Consider the following 19,780-nt stretch of genomic DNA (forward strand, 5'->3'; position numbering starts at 1 on the left):
CTTCACGATGATGTGCAGGCCATGATCCTTACCAACGGATCTATCACAGACCCAATCCACGTCCGGACCGGCATCAAGCAGGGCTGCGTCATCGCTCCAACCCTCTTCTCAATCTTCCTTGCTGCCATGCTCCACCTCACAGTCGACAAGCTCCTTGCTGGAGTGGAACTAAACTATAGAACCAGTGGGAACCTGTTCAACCTTCGCCGTCTCCAGGCCAGCTCCAAGACCACCTGAACCTCTGTTGTCGAACTATGGTATGCGGACGATGACTGCCTCTGTGCACACACAGAGGCTGAACTCCAGGACATAGTCGACGTATTTACTGAGGCGTACGAAAGCATGGGCCTTACATTAAACATCAGTAAGACAAAGGTCCTCCACCACAGCACTGCCCCCCAGTCATCAAGATCCACGATGCGGCCCTGGACAACGTGGACCACTTCCCTTATCTCGGGGGCCTCCTATCAACAAAAGCAGGCATTGACGACGAGATCCAACACCGTCTCCAGTGCGCCAGTGCAGCCTTCGGCTGCCTGAGGAAAAGAGTGTTTGAAGACCAGGTCCTCAAGACTGCCACCAAGCTCATGGTGTACAGGGCTGTAGTGATACCCACCCTCCTGTACGGCTCAGAGACGTGGACCATGTACAGTAGACACCTCAAGTCGCTGGAGAAATACCACCAACGTTGTCTCCGCAAGATCTTACAAATCCCCTGGGAGGACAGACGCACCAACGTTAGCGTCCTCGTCCAGGCCAACAGGTGGGCAGAGGAAGTGTTACAAAGACACCCTCAAAGCCTCCCTGATAAAGTGCAACATCCCCACTGATACCTGGGAGTCCCTGGCCAAAGACCGCCCTAAGTGGAGGAAGTGCATCCGGGAGGGCGCTGAGCTCCTCGAGTCTCGTCGTCACGAGCATGCAGCAATCAAGTGCAGGCAGCGGAAAGAGCGTGTGGCAAACCAGTCCCACCCACCCCTTCCCTCAACCACTGTCTGTCCCACCTGTGACGAAGACTGTGGTTCTCGTATTGGACTGTTCAGCCACCTAAGAACTCATGCTAAGAGTGGAAGCAAGTCTTCCTCGATTCCGATGGACTGCCTATGATGGTGATGAATCTCTTGCGTGGCACCTTATCGAATGCCTTCTGGAAATCGAAATACACCACATCTACTGGTTCCCCCTTATCCACCCTGCTTGTTACATCCTCAAAAAATTCCAGAAAATCTGTCAAACATAATTTCCCTTTCATAAAACCATGCTGACTTTGCTTGATTGAATCATGCTTTTCCAAATGTCCCGCTACTGCTTCCTTAATAATGGAATCCAGCATTTTCTCAATGACAGATGTTAGGCTAACTGGTCTATAGTTTCCTGGTTTTTGTCTGCCTGCTTTTTTAAATAGGGGCGTTACTTTTGTGGTTTTGCAATCTGCTGGGACCGGCTCAGAATCCAGGGAAATTTGGTAGATTACAACCAATGCATCCACTAACTCTGCAGCCACTTCTCTTAAGACCTTAGGATGTAAGGCATCAGGTCCAGGGGACTTGTCTGCCTTTAGTCCCATTATTTTGTCATCTCTTAATGTTTTACACTGAGACACAAAGGCTGAGGTATACTTTTGAATTAAGTTATTTGATAGATAGTAATCTGTTTGGACCTTTCAGTCTGTGAGCCAACCTAAAAATCGGCACCAACTCGAATTTAGGTTTTAACTCTGCTAGAACGTGTGGGTAAAATTCCCAACACCCTGCTTCAGGTGTTGGTTGCATTCTGTTGCCTCGGCCCCAAGCTCTGGAACCCCCTCCCTAAATCTCTCCGCCTCTCTACGTCTCTTTCCTCCTTCAAGACCCTCCTTAAAACCTGCCTTTTTGACCAAGCTTTTGGTCACCTGTGTTAATTTCTACTTATGCGGCTCGGTGTCAAATTTTCATCGCATAATACTCCTGTGAAGCACCTTGGCATGTTTCACTACGTTGAAGGTGCTATATAAATACAAGTTTGTTGTTGTTGTTATTATTGTAAAACTGTGCACTCACAGCCTACAAACTTCCTCAGGTGGAAAATTGCAGGCTGAGGGTGCACAATTCTGCAATATGTGCACCCGGGTCACATCAAAGGGCAGGACATCATTTCTTCCCCATAAATGTCAGCTTTCAATCTTAAGTTCAGCCGCTGTGCATTTTATGAACCGACTGCTTTTTCAACAATGACAATAAATGAATTATACATAATTATATCAGCTCGTGTTAAGTCTGTGTAATATGTCTGTGCTCCATCATGTTGCACCATGGAGTTGAAAAGCTCCTCTTTAGAACGACTGTCCCTCACGTGGTTAGTTCCTGATCTCAATCGTTACAAAGTGGGAGGTTCAAAGAGAAGGCTGGGTGGCTCCCTGCACAAAGAGTGTTAGAGGAAGGTCCCACTCAAGTTGCCCACTGCATCTCTGCACCGACAAGGTGGATGCAGAGAGGATATTTCCATTCATAGGGAAATTAAAACTAGGGGGCATAGTCTCAGAATAAGGGGTCGCCCATTTAAAACAGAGATGAGGAGGAATTTCTTCTCTCAGAGGGCTGTAAATCTGTGGAATTCTCTGCCCTAGGAAGCTGTGGAGGCTGGGTCATTGAATGTATTTAAGGCGGAGATAGACAGATTTTTGGCAGCAAGGGAATAAAGGGTTATGGGGAGCGAGCAGGGAAGTGGAGCTGAGTCCATGATCAGATCAGCCATGATCTTATTAAATGGCAGAGCAGGCTCGAGGGGCCAAATGGCCTACTCCTGCTCCTATTTCTTATGTTCTTATGTTCTTATGTTCATCTCCTGCAGGTTAGTTAGAGAGCAGAACTGGCAGAGACCGGCAAGGCTGATAATTTCCCAGCTCGGGTCTGGTTCCTTGCAGGAGGGAATCGTAAAATAAAACTCCTCTAAAATTCCCCATCTTTCCCTTTCTTCCAGCAGTATTTTCCCCTCGCCTCCTCTTCTCCTAGGAACATTACAACAACATGAGTAGGCCATTCACCCCCCTCAAGCCTGCTCCACAATTTAATTAGGCCATGACTTTTCAGCACCTCAACTCCTTTTCCCAATTTGGCTACAGATCCCTCGATACGCTTACCGAATAAAAATCTATCGATCTCAGTCGGGAAAGCTCCCATTGACCCCCATCCTCCACAGCCTATTGGGGGAGAGAGTTCCAGATTCAGAGTTACAGATTCTCTTCCTAATTGGCCTAGCTCTAATTTTAAAATGGAGTGGCTGCTGCCAACGACCAGAAGCAATGATGTTTCTGCTTTTTAAAAAAAATGAGCACACTCCCTTCCTGGCTTTTTCTAACGTGACTGCTCTCTTCCCAGCTTAAAAAAAAAATTTAACGAGCCTGCTCCCAGGACGAACTGCACGCTTCGTTTGGTTGGCAGCAGACGGCGTCCATTTTAAAATGGTGTCCTCTGTTTCTTGATTTCCCCCACCAGAGGAAACAGTTTCTCTGTATCTCCCTCATCAAATCCTTTCAGCATTTCAACACTTTGCAGACGTCGGGGTACAATCCCCATCGTAACGTCAGTAGAAGATCAGCGGAGACCCCAGAGAAAGGGCGTCAATTGCTGTTTCTCTGGTGCCTCTCCCGTTACAGCAGGAGATGGGGACAACCCCTGAGAAAATTCTACCCACATTGGCTCTTTGCTGGGTACAGTTCCACAGTACCTCACCCAAGTGGCTTTTATTCATGTGAAGCTACAGACAGTGAGTGTCAACAGCTATTTGACCATGGCAGATGTCACAGCTCGCCTTCTCTCGTCTTCACCTGACATCCAAGTGTATTTTTTTGTTAATTGTTCATGAGATGTGGGCGTCGCTGGCAAGGCCAACATTTATTGCTCATCCCTAATTGCTCCTGAGACAACTGAGCTGGGCCATTTCAGAAGGAAGTTAAGAGTCAACCACATTGCTGTGGGTCTGGAGTCCCATAGAGGCCAGACCGGGTAAGGACGGCAGATTTCCTTCCCTAAAGGACATTAATGAACCAGATGGGTTTTTACATCAATCCAGTAGTTTCACAGTCACCATTACTGACATGAGCTTTTTTAATCCAGATTTATTTAATTTGCTGAATTTAAATTCCCCAGCTGCCGTGGTGGGATTTGAACTCACGTCTCCGGATCATTAGTCCAGGCCTCTGGATTACTGGCCCAGTAACATAACCACTATCCAGCAGGAATTGCTAGGTAGCAAGTCAGGATCAAGAACCTTCACAGATTTCCCCTTTCCTGACCAGAGGTACAAGAGGTTAATTGAAGTACCCAAGCATAAAACATTACAAACAAGTTAACGTCTGGCATTAAAAAAGTATTTTTATCTATATTTTTAGAGGACAAAATTAGGAGGCAAAAACTAGCCTCCCCCAAATCAAAGGGACAGGCACCCCTTTTAAAAATGTGAAGTCACTGCAATTGCTCACCAGCATGTTACATGTATTTTTGCTTATGGATTGGTTTATTATATACTCCAATAAAGATTCATAGCCAGGCATGGTACTGATTTATGTGCAGCTGGATGAATAATATTTATTAGCATTATTTAAATATACTTAGTGCCACTGCGGGTTCAAATTGGTTATATTTTCCTTCAGTCACTAATGTAAGAAATAAAATTGCTCACATTCGCGACTGGAAGGACTTTGACACTCAAATGTAGCTGGGATACGAGATAGCAAGATGAGAGTGGCAGTACTCAAAATGTACTGTCCCTGGGGAAACTGGATGGTAGCCTCCGGATTGTTGGTCCAGTAACATAACCATTGCACTCCCGCAACCCCTACTCTGTAGCTGGCTGTGTAATAGTTGACTGAGAATGCTTGATACTGGGACTATGTGCCCGATGGGTAGTGTACCAGTGACAGTAGTATTTGGACCTCCTTGCGCCCATTTTCTAGCTGGAAAACAGATGCAAATAGGACCACTTCAGAGGACCAACCTCCCACACCTGAACAACATTGAAAACAAGTCCGACTCCATATTGGTTTGGGACAGGCCTCCTTGGCGTTTGCCTAAAAAGAGGAGTTGGGCCTTTTGGATATGCAAATAAGGGGCTTAACGTCTGTTTTAGAACCAAACTGGAGATTGGTTTGTCCTGAGAAGGCTTTTGGGCCTCCTGCGATCAGGATTCCATGCTCTACCTGCGGCCCAACCAGTTCCTTATAGGGACTGCTGGAGGCCTCCACTGAAAAGGAACGTGTAAAAAAATATTGCTTTTCCCAATTCTGCATTTAAACTGCGGGCTGCTGCCGGCCACCTCTTCCCCGCCGCTCCCCACCCATTCCCTGCTCCCCCACCCTCCCAATTGCCTCCTCCCACTCAGACTGACCTGAGACACAGAAGGCCCAATGGGTGAATCAGCTCACCTCCACATCCAGCAAGCTGTCTCTGGGGCCACGACTGGTGCCCGCAGTACACTGGCACTACACAAGTGAGGACCGGCGGGCCAATTTGCCACGGTCCTGCCACTGGCTTCATTAGGCGGCTGCATTGCGGTCCGCGGTTTGGGCGCCATCCAATTTCCAGGCCAGAGTCTTTGGGCTAGGGAGCAGAAAATCAACTTGAGTTCCCACTCCTGACCTCTGCTGGAAACTCTCCTGTTGGGTAAGTACAGAATCGGATCTGGTAGTGGTGCTTTCCTGCCGAGATAGCCCGCTAATACTTATTGCCTATTCGTACATGAAGATGGCCACATGGGTGAGTAATGGAGGGGTTTCTGGTCACTGTGGATCAGTCCCCAGCACAACTCAACATCTTCACGTGAGGAAGAGAGAAAATCAGAGGGGAAAAATTCAAAAAAATGGAACATACTGCAATACTTTGTTCCTCTTATCGTGACCAAAACAAATTGATGTTTTCAAATCTATTTTCTGTCTAGTTCTATGTTGTGTTATAAGTATTATGGAATAAGTATTTACAGTTCGGCCCAACAGGTCCATGCCGGTGTTTATGCTATTCACGAGCCTCCTCCTACCCTGTGTCATCTCACCCCATAACCATATACTTTGATACCTTTCTCCCTCACGTGCCTATTTCGCCTCCCCTTAAATGCATCGATACTATTCGCCTCAACCACTCCCTATGGCAGCAAGTTACATATTCTCACCACTCTCTGAGTAAAGAGGTTTCTCCTGAACTCCCTACTGGATTTATTAGTGACTATCTTATATTTATGGCCCCTTGGTCAGGTTTCGCCCGCAAATGGAAACATATGCTCTCCATCTATCCTGTGTAAACCCTTTCGTAATCTTACAGACATAAAGTAAAACAAAAGTTTATTTAATTTTTAAAATCTCTAACAATAATTAAAATCTAAAGGAATGAATCTTCACACTTTTAAAAGTTAGTTTTCAGTGCCAGAGAGGTTGTTTGGTAGTAATTAAGAGTTGTCACGCTGTTAAAAATTTACTAACACTGGAATGAACAAGCGCTAACTATTTTTGGTGAGTTTAATGTGTATGTATCATGTAAGTGCAGTATAATTTTTGGTCAGGGCTGATCATAAGATAATTAGCTCCAAATAAGAAGCCAGCACTGACTTTCTCTTGTGGTACAATGTCACTGTCTCTGTTTCAGATCCTCCATCCAGACAAAGCCAGACATTAAGGTAAGAAATGGAAGTTTGCTCAGACAGAGCTATGGTCTTTTCAACATCAAGGCAAACTAGGTTGTTCAGTGGAATAGATTTGGCTGATCGATGTGAAGTGTTCACCACAACATCCAAGTTGCATATGTAGTTTGAGTACTACCTGTATTACAGCAACAATTTGTACATAGATCCTTTAACATAGATCAAACATCCCAAGGTGCTTCACAATCGTAAGGGCAACAAAAAAATGCTGAGCCAAACAATGAGCTATTAGGAGGTATAACCAAAACGAGATCAAAGAGATGGGCTTTAAGGAGAGTCCTAAAGGAGGAGAGGGAGATGGGGAAATGGTGGGGTTCAGGGAGGGAATTTCAGAGCTCGAGGCCAAGGTGGCTGAAGGCATGACCCTAATGTTGTGACAAAAGGATGAGAGGGTCCATTAGAGGACAGAGTAAGAAGAATGGAGAGTTAACGGGGCAAGGGATATGGAGTCGGAAACTCAGTTCGAGGTCAATAGGACGCCAAGGTTGCGACCAGTCATGGAAGGGGATGAAATCGGTGGTGAGGGAACGGAGTTTGAAATGGGGGGCGCTGAAGATGATGGCTTCGGTCTTCCCAATATTTAGCTGGAGAAAATTGTGGCTCATCCAAGGCTGGATGCCGGTTATTCTGCCAGTGCAGACGCAGTGGAGCGGCCGAAAGATGTGGTGGAGAGTTAGTGCTGGGCATCATCAATGTACATGTGGAAGCTGACCCTGTGTCTGAAGATGATGCTGTCCTATAGATAAGGATTAGGAGGAGCAGGGATAGATCCTTGGGAGATTCTGGTGGTAACGGCAGTAGGAAGATAAGCCATTATGGGAGGTACCTTTACTACAATCAGATAGGGAAGGGTGGAACCAAAGGAAGATAGTCTCACTGAGATGGACAATGGAGGAGCGGTGTTGGAGGATAATGGTGTGATCAGCTGTGATGGGAAAGAGGATATTTCAAGGATAAGAAATTAAATCAGAGATTGGTGACTGATCTCAATATATTGTAAGTTTACGGATCGTAACGAGTCACAACTCTGGGGCTGACCTGATGGATCAAAATGATCTTCTTTGGTCCTGTAAGATCTTACACATTCGGACATAGATAGATATAGTTTAGTATAGTTGCATTGTACACCACACAGACAAGTGGTGTTGATTTTCCGGCAATTTGTTGCAAGACCAGGAGGGCAGGAGTGGACGGCACACGTTATTTAAAGGGAGTGAGCACCAGCAAGAGTGGTAGCGGAGGGAGGGGTATGTTGTTTTAAGTGGGGTGTGCCAGGTTGGATCTTCTTCCCGAGTAGGAGGATTGGAAGGGAAGTGGGGACAGACATAAAGTAGGTAAAAGCATTTTGGTGAGTTTCTAGTTCGAAATGCATCCCATTCAAAAACTGTACCAATCATCAGAAGGCCGACAGTTGTGTTAACCACATGGTTAAAGTGGAAAGGACCAGCTGCTATACATAGCCTTGCTGCTAGCAGAGAGGGCCACTCCGACCTGTGTGAGAACACCACCGCAGGTCGGGGCTATAAATACAGCTGGAGCGCCGGGCCCTGGGACACCGTGGTGGGGGTGCGGCGAATGAGGGTACGGGGCCCAGAAGATCCGAGGGCCCAGGGGCAGCAGGGGCCAGCCAACACTGTGTGATATGTGTGCGCACTAGGTCCGTGCAGCAGAGCAGGTCTCCAGTCGTCCTGGTTAATCCTTGCCACTGGATAAAGGCCTAGCTCTGTCGAGCCCGTGTGGTGGCTGATGTACAACGGTCACCACACGTTAAAAAAATCCACGCACAGGCATCTTCCACCCCCTCAATTGGAGTTCAGGACTGGAACATCGGGTCCTTCATTGAAACATCTGTGAACTCTTGTGGAAGCAAGTCAACCTCGTTCGAGGGACTGCCTATGATGCTGCTAGCAGAGAGATCTAGGTAAGCTATCGATAGGTGGAGAGGTGGAGAGGATGCAGCCAAATTGGCAGTCCACTGCACATATTCCTGTTGTGTCCCTGCCTTCCGATCTTTGGACCGAGGTCCCAGAGATCACAAGCACTATAGCCAGTCTCACTAATCCCTCTGTTCTCGCATGCAAACCCTCAAATGATATTGCTAGATGATCTTTGCATGTCCAGATAAAAGAAGATTCTCACTCTCTCACATGGGCTTCGAACTGCCACAGCTGTACTCAGGCATTGGTTCAGGATTGATTGCTGCACTACAATCCCAGAGTACAGTTTGGTTATGTAATGACTCAAGAGTCTGGTTACTATAAACTCACTCAGGTGCAACCTGATCCATCTTTATTCCAGCCCAAGACGCCAGCTTGACAAAGACACACAGCTTATATACCGGTGACCAAGCACACATGCCACATGCATACAGCCCGATGACCTCCAACCGTGGCGCCCTCTGGTGTCTGGTGACCCCCAAGCATTAATACATAACAGATTATACTATATATAACCCATGCATCTGGTACCAGTTGAAAGGGTAAAACTTCGAAACCCGTAGACACCAGCCACTCCATCAGAAAAGCTGGTTTGATTGGCTCCAAGGTGGAGGGTTTGGGTACATGCAATTTCCTGAGCCTTGGAGCTTTCCTTCCCATCCTATCTGCTCACTCTGTACTTGGTAAGTGTTGTGTATCTGTAAAGCATGCACTCCCATATTCCGCCACCAGGGAGCTCATCCCCTGAAGTCAGCATCCCTTGGGAGCACTCTATATAAGCCGGCCCCTAAGGCTTGTTCCTCAGTCTGGAGTGTCTTATTAAAGACTAAGGTCACTGTTACTTTACCCTCCCTGTGTGCAGCCTCATCTGTGTTAGGAACACAATAACTGGCGACGAGAAAATGATCCAAAGCAAAAATGCAGCAAACTGTGGGCATCCTGGAAAAGTTCTCGGAGAGTGAGGACTGGGAAGCCTATGTCGAACGGTTAGACCAGTACTTTGTAACCAACGAGCTGGACGGAGAAGGAAGCGCTGCAAAAAGGAGAGCGGTCCTCCTCACAGTCTGCGGGGCACCGACCAACAGCTTCATGAAGAATCTTCTGGCTCCAGTGAAACCCACAGATAAGTCATATGAGGAGCTGTGTACACTAGTTCGGGAGAGCATGCTGATGGCGAGGTATCAGTTCTACATGTGCCAGCGATCTGAAGGTCAGGAAGTGACGAGCTACGTCGCCGAGCTAAGGCGACTCACAGGACAACGTGAATTTGATGGCTACCTGGAGCAAATGCTCAGAGACATTTTTGTACTGGGCATTGGCCACGAGACCATCCTACGAAAACTTTTGACTGTAGAGACACCGACCCTCAGTAAGGCCATTGCGATAGCACAGGCGTTTATGTCCACCAGTGATAACACCAAACAAATCTCTCAGCACACAAGTGCTAGCAATGTTCATAAATTAACTGGAACTGTGTTTGCAAGCAGAAATGTACAGGGCAGAACCCACGAGTCTGCAACTGCCAGCAGGCCTCAGGTGACCCAGATGACTCAGAGTCCCCAACAAAGGATGAATGCAAGGCAATTCACAACTTGTTGGCATTGTGGAGGCTTCCATTCAGTCTATTCATGCCGCTTCAAAGGGTATGTTTGCAAGAGCTGTGGAACAATGGGGCACCTCCAACGAGCTTGCAAACAAGCTTCAAGCTCTGCAAAACCTACTAACCACCCCTAACCAAGATCGATCCATGGTGGATCAAAGCAAATTTGAGCCTCAGAGAGAGGAGGCAGATGCTAAAGTACATGGGGTGCACGCATTTTCGACGAAATATCCACCTATAATGCTAAATGTAAAATTGAATGGCCTACCCGTAGCCATGGAACTGGACACTGGCGCTAGCCAATCCAACATGAGTAAAAAGATGTTTGAGAGACTGTGGTGCAACAAAGCACTCAGACCAGCCCTGAGCCCCATCCACACAAAACTGAGAATGTACACCAAAGAGCTTATCACTGTCCTCGGCAGTGCCATGGTCAAGGTCACCTACAAGGACATGGTGTACGAACTGCCACTCTGGATTGTCCCGGGCGATGGCCCCACACTGCTTGGAAGGAGCTGGTTGGGCAAAATCCGCTGGAACTGGGATGACATCCGAGCGCTATCACATGTCGATGAGGCCTCATGTACCCAGGTTCTTAACAAATTTCCTTCCCTTCCTGAGCCAGGCATTGGAAACTTTTCCGGGGCGAAGGTGCGGGTCTACTTGGTCCCAGAGGCACGACCCATTCACCACAAGGCGCGAGCGGTACCTCACATGATGAGAGGGAGAATGGAAATTAAGCTGGACTGGCTGCAACGCGAGGACATCATCTTCCCAGTGGAATTCAGTGAGTGGGCCAGCCCAATTGTTCCAGTACTCAAAAGTGATGGCACGGTCAGGATTTGCGGCGATTATAAAGTAACTATTAATCGTTTCTCGCTACAGGACCAATACCCGCTACCTAAGGCAGACGACCTATTTGTGACGCTGGCAGGAGGCAAGACGTTCACCAAGCTCGACCTGACTTCGGTCTTAATGACACAGGAGCTGGAGGTGTCTCACCTGCATCAACACGCACAAGGGACTGTTCATCTACAACAGATGCCCGTTTGGAATTCGGCAGGCTGCAGCGATCTTCAAGAGAAACATGGAGAGCCTACTTAAGTCGGTACCACACACGGTGGTTTTTCAGGACAACATATTGGTCACGGGTCGGGACACCGCCGAGCACCTACAAAACCTGGAGGAGGTCCTCCAGCGACTGGATCGTGTAGGGCTGCGGCTGAAGAGGTCAAAATGCGTTTTCATGGCAACAGAAGTAGAGTTTTTGGGGAGAAAGATCGTGGCGGACGGCATTCGGCCCACAGACGCCAAGACAGAAGCTATCAGGAACCCGCCCAGGCCACAGAACGTCACGGAGCTGCGGTCGTTCCTGGGACTCCCCAACTATTTTGGTAACTTCGTACCGGGGTTAAGCACCCTTTTAAAGCCCCTACGTGTGTTATTGCGCAAAGGTGAGAACTGGGTGTGGGGGGAAAAAACCAAGTGATTGATTTTGAGAAAGCCAGAAACATTTTATGCTCCAACAAGCTGCTTGTATTGTATAACCGTGTAAAAGACTTGTGCTAGCATGTGATGCATCGTTGTACGGAGTCGGGTGTGTGTTACAACAAGCTAATGTTGCGGGGAAGTTGCAACCTGTCGCCTATGCTTCCAGGAGCTTGTCTAAGGCCAAGAGGGCCTACAGCATGATTGAGAAAGAGGCATTAGCGTGTGTGTTCAGGGTAAAGAAAATGCAACAGTACCTGTTTGGCCTCAAATTTGAGCTGGAAACCGATCACAAGCCCCTCACATCCCTGTTTGCTGAAAACAAGGGGATAAATACTAATGCCTCAGCCTGCATACAAAGGTGGGCACTTGCGCTATCAGCGTATAACTATACCATCCGCCACAGGCCAGGCACCGAGAACTGTGCGGATGCTCTCAGTCGGCTACCATTGCCCACCATGGGGGTGGAAATGGCACAGCCTGCAAATTTACATAAGAACATAAGAACATAAGAATTAGGAACAGGAGTAGGCCATCTAGCCACTTGAGCCTGCTCCGCCATTCAACAAGATCATGGCTGATCTGGCCGTGGACTCAGCTCCAGTTACCCGCCCGCTCCCCGTAACCCTTAATTCCCGTATTGGTTAAAAATCTATCTCTCTGTGATTTGAATACATTCAATGAGCTAGCCTCAACTGCTTCCTTGGGCAGAGAATTCCACAGATTCACAACCCTCTGGGAGAACTTGTTGATGGTGGCGCAGCCCGCAGACTTGTTGATGGTCATGGAAGTGTTTGAAAATACTAAGTCACCTGTCACGGCCCGCCAGATTAGGACTTGGACCAGCCAAGATCCTCTGCTGTTCCTAGTAAAAAACTGTGTATTGCATGGGAGCTGGGCCAGCATCCCTGTTGAAATGCAAGAGCCAATCAAGCCATTCCAGCGGCGAAAGGATGATCAGTCCATTCAGGCAGACTGCCTGTTGTGGGGTAACCGCGTAGTGCAATCAAAAAAGGGCAGGGAGACTTTCATCTCGGATCTCCACAGCACACACCCGGGTATTGTAATGCTGAAAGCGATAGCCAGATCCCACGTGTGGTGGCCCGGTATCGACTCTGACTTAGAGTCCTGTGTACGGCAATGCAGCGTATGTGCTCAGTTGAGCAATGCGCCCAGAGAAGCACCACTAAGTTTGTGGTCCTGGCCCTCCAGACCATGGTCGACTATGCAGGCCCGTTTCTTGGTAAAATGTTCCTGGTGGTGGTAGATGCTTTTTAAAAATGGATTGAATGTGAAATAATGTCGGGAAGCACCGCCACTGCCACCATTGAAAGCCTGAGGGCCATGTTTGCCACCCACGGCCTGCCTGACATACTGGTCAGTGACAACGGGCCATGTTTCACCAGTGCCGAATTTAAAGAATTCATGACCCGCAATGGGATCAAACATGTCATCTCGGCCCCATTTAAACCAGCCTCCAATGGGCAGGCAGAGCGGGCAGTACAAACAATCAAACAGAGCCTTAAACGAGTCACAGAAGGCTCACTCCAAACCCGCCTGTCCCAAGTACTGCTCAGCTACCGCACAAGACCCCACTCGCTCACAGGGGTGCCCCCGCTGAGCTACTCATGAAAAGGACACTTAAAACCAGACTCTCACTGGTTCATCCCAACCTGCATGATCAGGTAGAGAGCAGGCGGCAGCAACAAAATGTAAAGGATGGTCGCGCCACTGTATCACGGGAAATTGATCTGAATGACCCTGTGTATGTGCTAAACTATGGACATGGTCCTAAGTGGATCGCGGGCACGGTGATAGCTAAAGATTGGGAATAGGGTGTTTGTAGTCAAGCTAGACAATGGACAAATTTGCAGAAAGCACCTGGAACAAACGAGGCTGCGGTTCACAGGCTGTCCTGAACAACCCACAGCAGACACCACCTTTTTCGAGCTCACAACACACATCCAAAGGATTAACGACACCACGCCGAGCCAGGAAATCAAACCCATCACGCCCAACAGCCCAGCAAGGCCAGGGTCACCTAACAGCCCTGCAGGGCCAACAACACGCCAGCCCAGCGAGGGCACAGCCAACACACCAAAACAGACATTTGTACCGAGGCGGTTCACCAGGCAAAGAAAGGCTCCTGACCGCCTCACCTTGTAAATAATTTTCACTTTAACTTTTGGGGGGAGTGATGTTGTGTATCTGTAAAGCATGCACTCCCATATTTCGTCACCAGGGAGTGCATTCCCTGAAGTCCCAAGGGATCCCAGCATCACTTGGGAGCACTGTATATAAGCCAGCCCCTAAGGCCTGATCCTCACTCTGGAGTGTCTTATTAAAGACTGAGGTCACTGTTACTTTCACCTTCCTGTGTGCAGCATCATCTGTGTTAGGAACACAATAGTAAGCAACAGTAGAATGTTACTACAGTCTGAGGGTTGACTTCTAATGGCGCAATATAGGGTAAAACGTCATGGACAGTTTTGTTCTCAACTTTGTTTCCACCGAAGTATAAAAAGGGGATGTTCTTATTAACATTAGTGAAGCTAATAACATCAAGCCAGACCAAAACGATCCTCACAGGAATATCACGACAAGCTTGTCAGTGGTGTCCTTCACAGTCTAATAACCTGCCAATGGTCACCGTCAAGGCTAACAATGATCAAACACCACTTGGATGGTCTTCACCTGTGGATTAATAATCCTGTAAAGGAGTCATTGCCTTCAGGAGCAGAAAGGAGACAATTAGCAAGAAAATACTAAGAAGGAAATGCAAATGAGCAAGGTAGCTTGACCTAGGTTAGAAAGAAAGACCTGCATTTATATAGCTCCTTTCACGATCACCAGATGTCCCAAAGCAGTTAACAGTCAATGAAGTACTTTAGAAGTGTAGTCACTGTTGTAATGGTTAATATCAAATACCCAGCTAGTGACTGCATTCATCTATTTAAAGAACCATCATCATGACTATTGTGGTGACTAATCCTGTCATCACTCTTCTCTTGTGGTAAGTTCAGAATAGATTTTATGTGCAACATAACTCAGTTTTGAAGGTGATTAGCCAGTTGTGGGACTGCTCAACCTGTGTAATAGTAGCACAAGCTTAGACAGGTTATTCGTCGCTTGTTCCATTTTATTGGTTGCCATATCTAGGTTGGCACAAGATGCTATAGGACTTTGTCAGTGTGCTGTCCCCTTTGCCATCTCCGACAGCTGTCTACCCATTATCACTCTGCCCTTCAGAGATTCCCATTTGCAACCCCGCCATCTCAGCTTTGGTCCTGAATGCAACATAGAAGAAACTAAGGGGGAAGATTGCATTGTTCATAAATTTTAGCAAAATTGTAAACGGACTGTGTTTATAATTTCGATGTAAATAGTGAACAGCAGAAATATTCCCTTTATTAAGTAGCGCAGTGCGACAATTGGATTCGTCATCCTCCAAAGCCTCCATCTGAGCAGGCGGGTGCTATCCCAATGTATGCTCCAATGAGCAAATCTGTTACTAAATACCATTAGTTCAATCTGGGAGTTGGGCACCAATAAACGTAGGTGATGCTGAAGTCTGTAATGATCACAAAATGCTTTTTGCACCAAGGTAGGCCTGAAGTGGTGATAAATGAACATTCTTTCGCAACAACAACAACTTGTATTTATATAGCACCTTTAACATAGTGAAATGTCCCAAGGCGCTCCACAGAATTATCAGACAAAAAATTTGACACCTAGCCACATATGGAGAAATTAGGGCAGGTGGCCAAAAGCTTGGTCAAAGAGGTAGGTTTTAAGGAGCGTCGTGAAGGAGAAAAGAGAGGTAGAGAGGCAGACAGGTTTAGGCAGGGAGTTCCAGAGCTTGGGGTCTAGGTAACAGAAGGCATGGCCACCTATGGTTGAGCGATTATAATCAGGGATGCCCAGGAGGGCAGAATTTGAGGAGCGTAGATATCTCAGGGGGGTTGTGAGGCTGGAGGAGATTACAGAGATAGGGAGGGGCGAGGCCATGGAGGGATTTGAAAACAAGGATGAGAATTTTGAAATCGAGACGTTGCTTAACCGGGAGCCAATGTAGCTCAGCGAGCACAAGGGTGATGGGTGAGCGGGACTTGGTGCGAGTTAGGACATGGGCAGCTGAGTTTTGGATCACCTCTAGTTTACGCAGGGTAGAATATGGGAGGCCAGCCAGGAGTGCGTTGGAATAGTCACGTCTATAGAGGTGACAAAGACATGGATAAGGGCTTCAGTAGCCGATGAGCTGAGGCAAGGGTGGAGACGGGTGATGTTACGGAGGTAGAAATAGGTGGTCTTAGTTATACGGGATCTTAGCACAGAGAACTCTTGCCAACTTAAGGATCATTGGCAGAAAGAGTGGACCGAAAGCTGGTGATTCACGCATAGGTTATACTGCTTATGCTGTAGCTGGAGCATGTGGGAGGAGAGCGAGCAGATAGCTGTAGATTAATAGTACATTTACGTAGGGCAATACAGAGCTCCACAAGGGCACACTCTTGCTACACTGAGCTCTGTGCACGAACCTCCCACTGACGAGGAAGCTGCGAAACCCAGACCAGCCCTGATAGAAAAGAGCTGACTGTACAATGGTTAAAGGATGATTGAGCTGCCAGCTTATTGTTCAACTTCAAGTTTAAAAAAAGTTGGCTCCACGCTGGCTGCCCTGAGAGCAGCAAATTGCTGATGGCCAAGAAATGGGGAATGTTCCACTGCAGGTTGGGAATTGGCTTGGTGCACCAGTGTCGAAGTGTGCAGCACAATGAGCATTAAAACATTGCAGTCGCCAGCGTTGATTTGCAATTGTTTAATTGAGAAACCGAGGTGTGGAGTCAAACCCTACAGTGCTGGTCATCACAAAGGTTGGAAGCGTGGACTCTAGCGACCCTCTTATCAACAAGAGCAGACATCGACGACGAGATCCAACACCGCCTCCAGTGCGCCAGTGCAGCCTTCGGCCACCTGAGGAAAAGAGTGTTCGAAGACCAGGCCCTCAAATCCACCGCCAAGCTCATGGTCTACAGAGCTGTAGTATTACTCACCCTCCTCTCTGGCTCAGAGATATTGACCATGTACAGTAGACCCCTGAAGTCGCTGGAGAAATACCACCAATGATGTCTCCGCAAGATTCTACAAATCCCCTGGGAGGACAGACGCACCAACGTTAGCCAACATCCCCAGCATTGAAGCACTGACCACACTTGATCAGCCCCGCTGGGCAGGCCACATCGCTCACATCCCAGACACGAGACTCCCAAAGCAAGTGCTTTACTTGGAGCTCTTTCATGGTGAACGAGCCAAAGGCGGGCAGAGGAAACATTACAAGGACACCCTCAAAGCCTCCCTGATAAAGTGTAACATCCCCACTGACACCTGGCAGTCCCTGGCCAAAGACCGCCCTAAGTGGAGGAAGTGCATCCGGGAGGGCGCTGAGCACCTCGAGTCTCATCACCAAGAGCATGCGGAGATCAAGCGCAGGCAGCGGAAAGAGTGTGCGGCAAACCAGTCCCACCAACCCTTTCCCTCAACGACTATCTGTCCCACCTGTGACAGGGACTGTGGTTCTCATATTGAACTGTACAGCCACCTAAGGACTCATTTTTAGAGTGGAAGCAAGTCTTCCTCGATTCCGAGGGACTGCCTATGATGATGATGATGAGAGCGTGGGCAAACAAAATGAGGTAAATCAAATTGGTGACACCAGTTAGATTTTGGCAGAAATAAAAACTGATAAATTCGGATGATAACACTGAGGAAAGTAAGGAGTCCCACAGTCATGCGGTCGTGGGCTAGAATGAGTGAGAGGAGGACACGGTGCGATGACTTCCAGTGCTGGAAAGAGAAATAGCATGTAGGATGGTGTCCTTAAAGCTTAAGAGATATCACAAGAGGAAAGAAAGAGCTTGCATTTATCATCATCATCATAGGCGGTCCCTCGAAACGAGAATGACTTGCTTCCACAGCAAAAATGGATGAGTTCACAGGTGTTTCAATGAAGGACCTAATATTCCAGGTCCTGAACTACATTCTGAAGGATGTAAGATGCCTGTGCGTAGATTTTTTTAACATGAGGTGGCCGTTGCACACCAGCCACCACACGGACTTGACAGAGCTAGGTCTTGGTTCAGGGGCAAGGGTTAACCAAGAAGACTGGAGACCAAGCTCTGCTGCACGGATCTAGTATGCACACATATCGCAGTGTGGGCTGGCCCGTGCTGCCCCTGGGCCCTCGCCTCTTCTGGCCCCGAATTCACGCCTCTCCTGGGTCCCGATCATGTCCCTCTACAATGTCTCGCTGATCCTTCACCCCCGACCTCGCCGCTCCTGCTGTATCTGCCCACGCTCCAATCACCGACCTGGACCTTGATGACGTCCCTCTTCGCCTCCATTGCCCTCCTGCACCAGCTCGTGCCCTACCTTGCAATGGTCCACCACCACATGAAAGGTGCATTTATATAGCACCTTTCACAACATTCCAAAACATTTTCCAGCCAATGATGTGCGTTTGAAGTATAGTCACTGTTGGAATGTATGAAACAGCAATGTGATAATGACCAGATAGTCTGTTTTTGTTATATTGATTGAGGGATAAATATTGGCCAGGACATCGGGGATAACTCCTCTGCTCTTCTTCTGGATAGTGCCGTGGGATCTTTTAGGTCCAGCTGAGAGAGCAGACAGGGCCACGGTTTAACATCTCATCTGAAAGACGGCACCTCCGACAGTGCAGCACTCCCTCAGCACTGCACTGGAGTGTCAGCCTAGATTTGTGATAAAGGATCTTTTACCTCCAGCTGTGAGGGCAGGTGGAGCCTCGGTTTAACATCTCATCCAAAAGACAGCTCCACCAATATTCCCTCACTGCTGCAGTGAAGCATCAGCTTAGATTTGCTATTAATTTCCGAAGTGGGACTTGAACCGACAATCATTTGCTTCAGGGTTGTGAGCATTAACCATTGAGCCAAACCTGACTCTCAAAGTCCAATGGAGCAATAGCCGTGATAGCATTGATAAAACAGAGAGGAACATGAAAAGCTAGGATGGCCGCAACTGATCGAGATGAATTCCTCATTGGGTGTAAAACTTTTTCTTGCATCGTGTCCAAACTATATGGGAGCGGTATCACAAGTGCCTGCCCCATGTAGGAGCGGCGTACAACTATTAAACAGCCTTGGGCTTTAAGAGTTAAGAGATGTTGAAAAAAGTGCTTGGCAGAAAGGAAGAAATAGAAGCAGCTTTAACTTATCAGCGAGGAGATGTGGGAGTTCCATCTGGGACAGGAATTGAATGTAATGTCTTCAGCAAAGTTGGCAATCCTGCCAAAATAAACTCTACAACAAGATTTCCCAGTATACTGCGTAGCCTTCGATCAGCCAATTGCAATCTTTGTTTATTTTGATAAAATCTTAATTCAAGGCAAGTCCAAGTGGTCCAGCAGCTAGATATTATTGGAACTTTGATGAATTAGGTGCAGGGCAAAGGCCAATCAGACAGAACCAGTCTGGGACTAGGCGTATTGGCCAACACTTCAGAAACTATTAGAAAATGATCAGTCTACACAAAATTATTAAAACGCACCATTATTTTTTTTTACTGATAACTAAGATAAGCAACGCTAGACACAACCAACAGTAAGAATACAAAATAAAGGTTGTATTTAATACTGGCTGTGGGGTCACCAATCTCACATTGCTGTCAACATACTCCAGCTGCAGTGCCACACTCCAGTTATTTTCGGGCTGCCATTCCAAAACTCAGACAGTCGCTCATTAAATTAGCCACAAGTCTTCTCGAATCAGACAGACTGGTTCAGAGAAGCGGCTTAATAGAGAAATGCTTCATTTGCCACTGAAATGTTGTGAGATCAGGAGCCAATCAATAAAAATATACATTACAAATCTGTGCTCCTGGGGCGATGCACTGCGTCTTAAGCAAACACTTGCAAAGTGATTCCTTATACAGGTACAACATCCCGAATCCAGAGTGCTAAAAATCGGAATTCTCCAAAAACCAGACATTGTGCAGATCGCAGGAGTCGTCTTCCGGAATCCGGAAATATTTCCCGAATCAGGACTTT

The 19,780-nt window shown here is 47.5% G+C and overlaps 1 protein-coding gene across 1 annotated transcript in view; it reads left to right on the forward strand.

The window, feature by feature from the left end:
* Positions 1 to 19,780, forward strand: part of LOC139234711 (transmembrane protein 273-like) — an 87,978-nt gene that overhangs the window by 51,404 nt on the left and 16,794 nt on the right. Inside the window, exon 4 of the mRNA XM_070865386.1 lies at positions 6,612 to 6,642. Within this exon, the coding sequence (XP_070721487.1) occupies positions 6,612 to 6,642 (31 nt within the window). The remainder of the gene's footprint in view (positions 1 to 6,611; positions 6,643 to 19,780) is intronic.

Source organism: Pristiophorus japonicus, chromosome 22 (genome assembly GCF_044704955.1).
Source record: "Pristiophorus japonicus isolate sPriJap1 chromosome 22, sPriJap1.hap1, whole genome shotgun sequence".
In the NCBI taxonomy this organism is placed as follows: Eukaryota; Metazoa; Chordata; class Chondrichthyes; family Pristiophoridae; genus Pristiophorus; species Pristiophorus japonicus.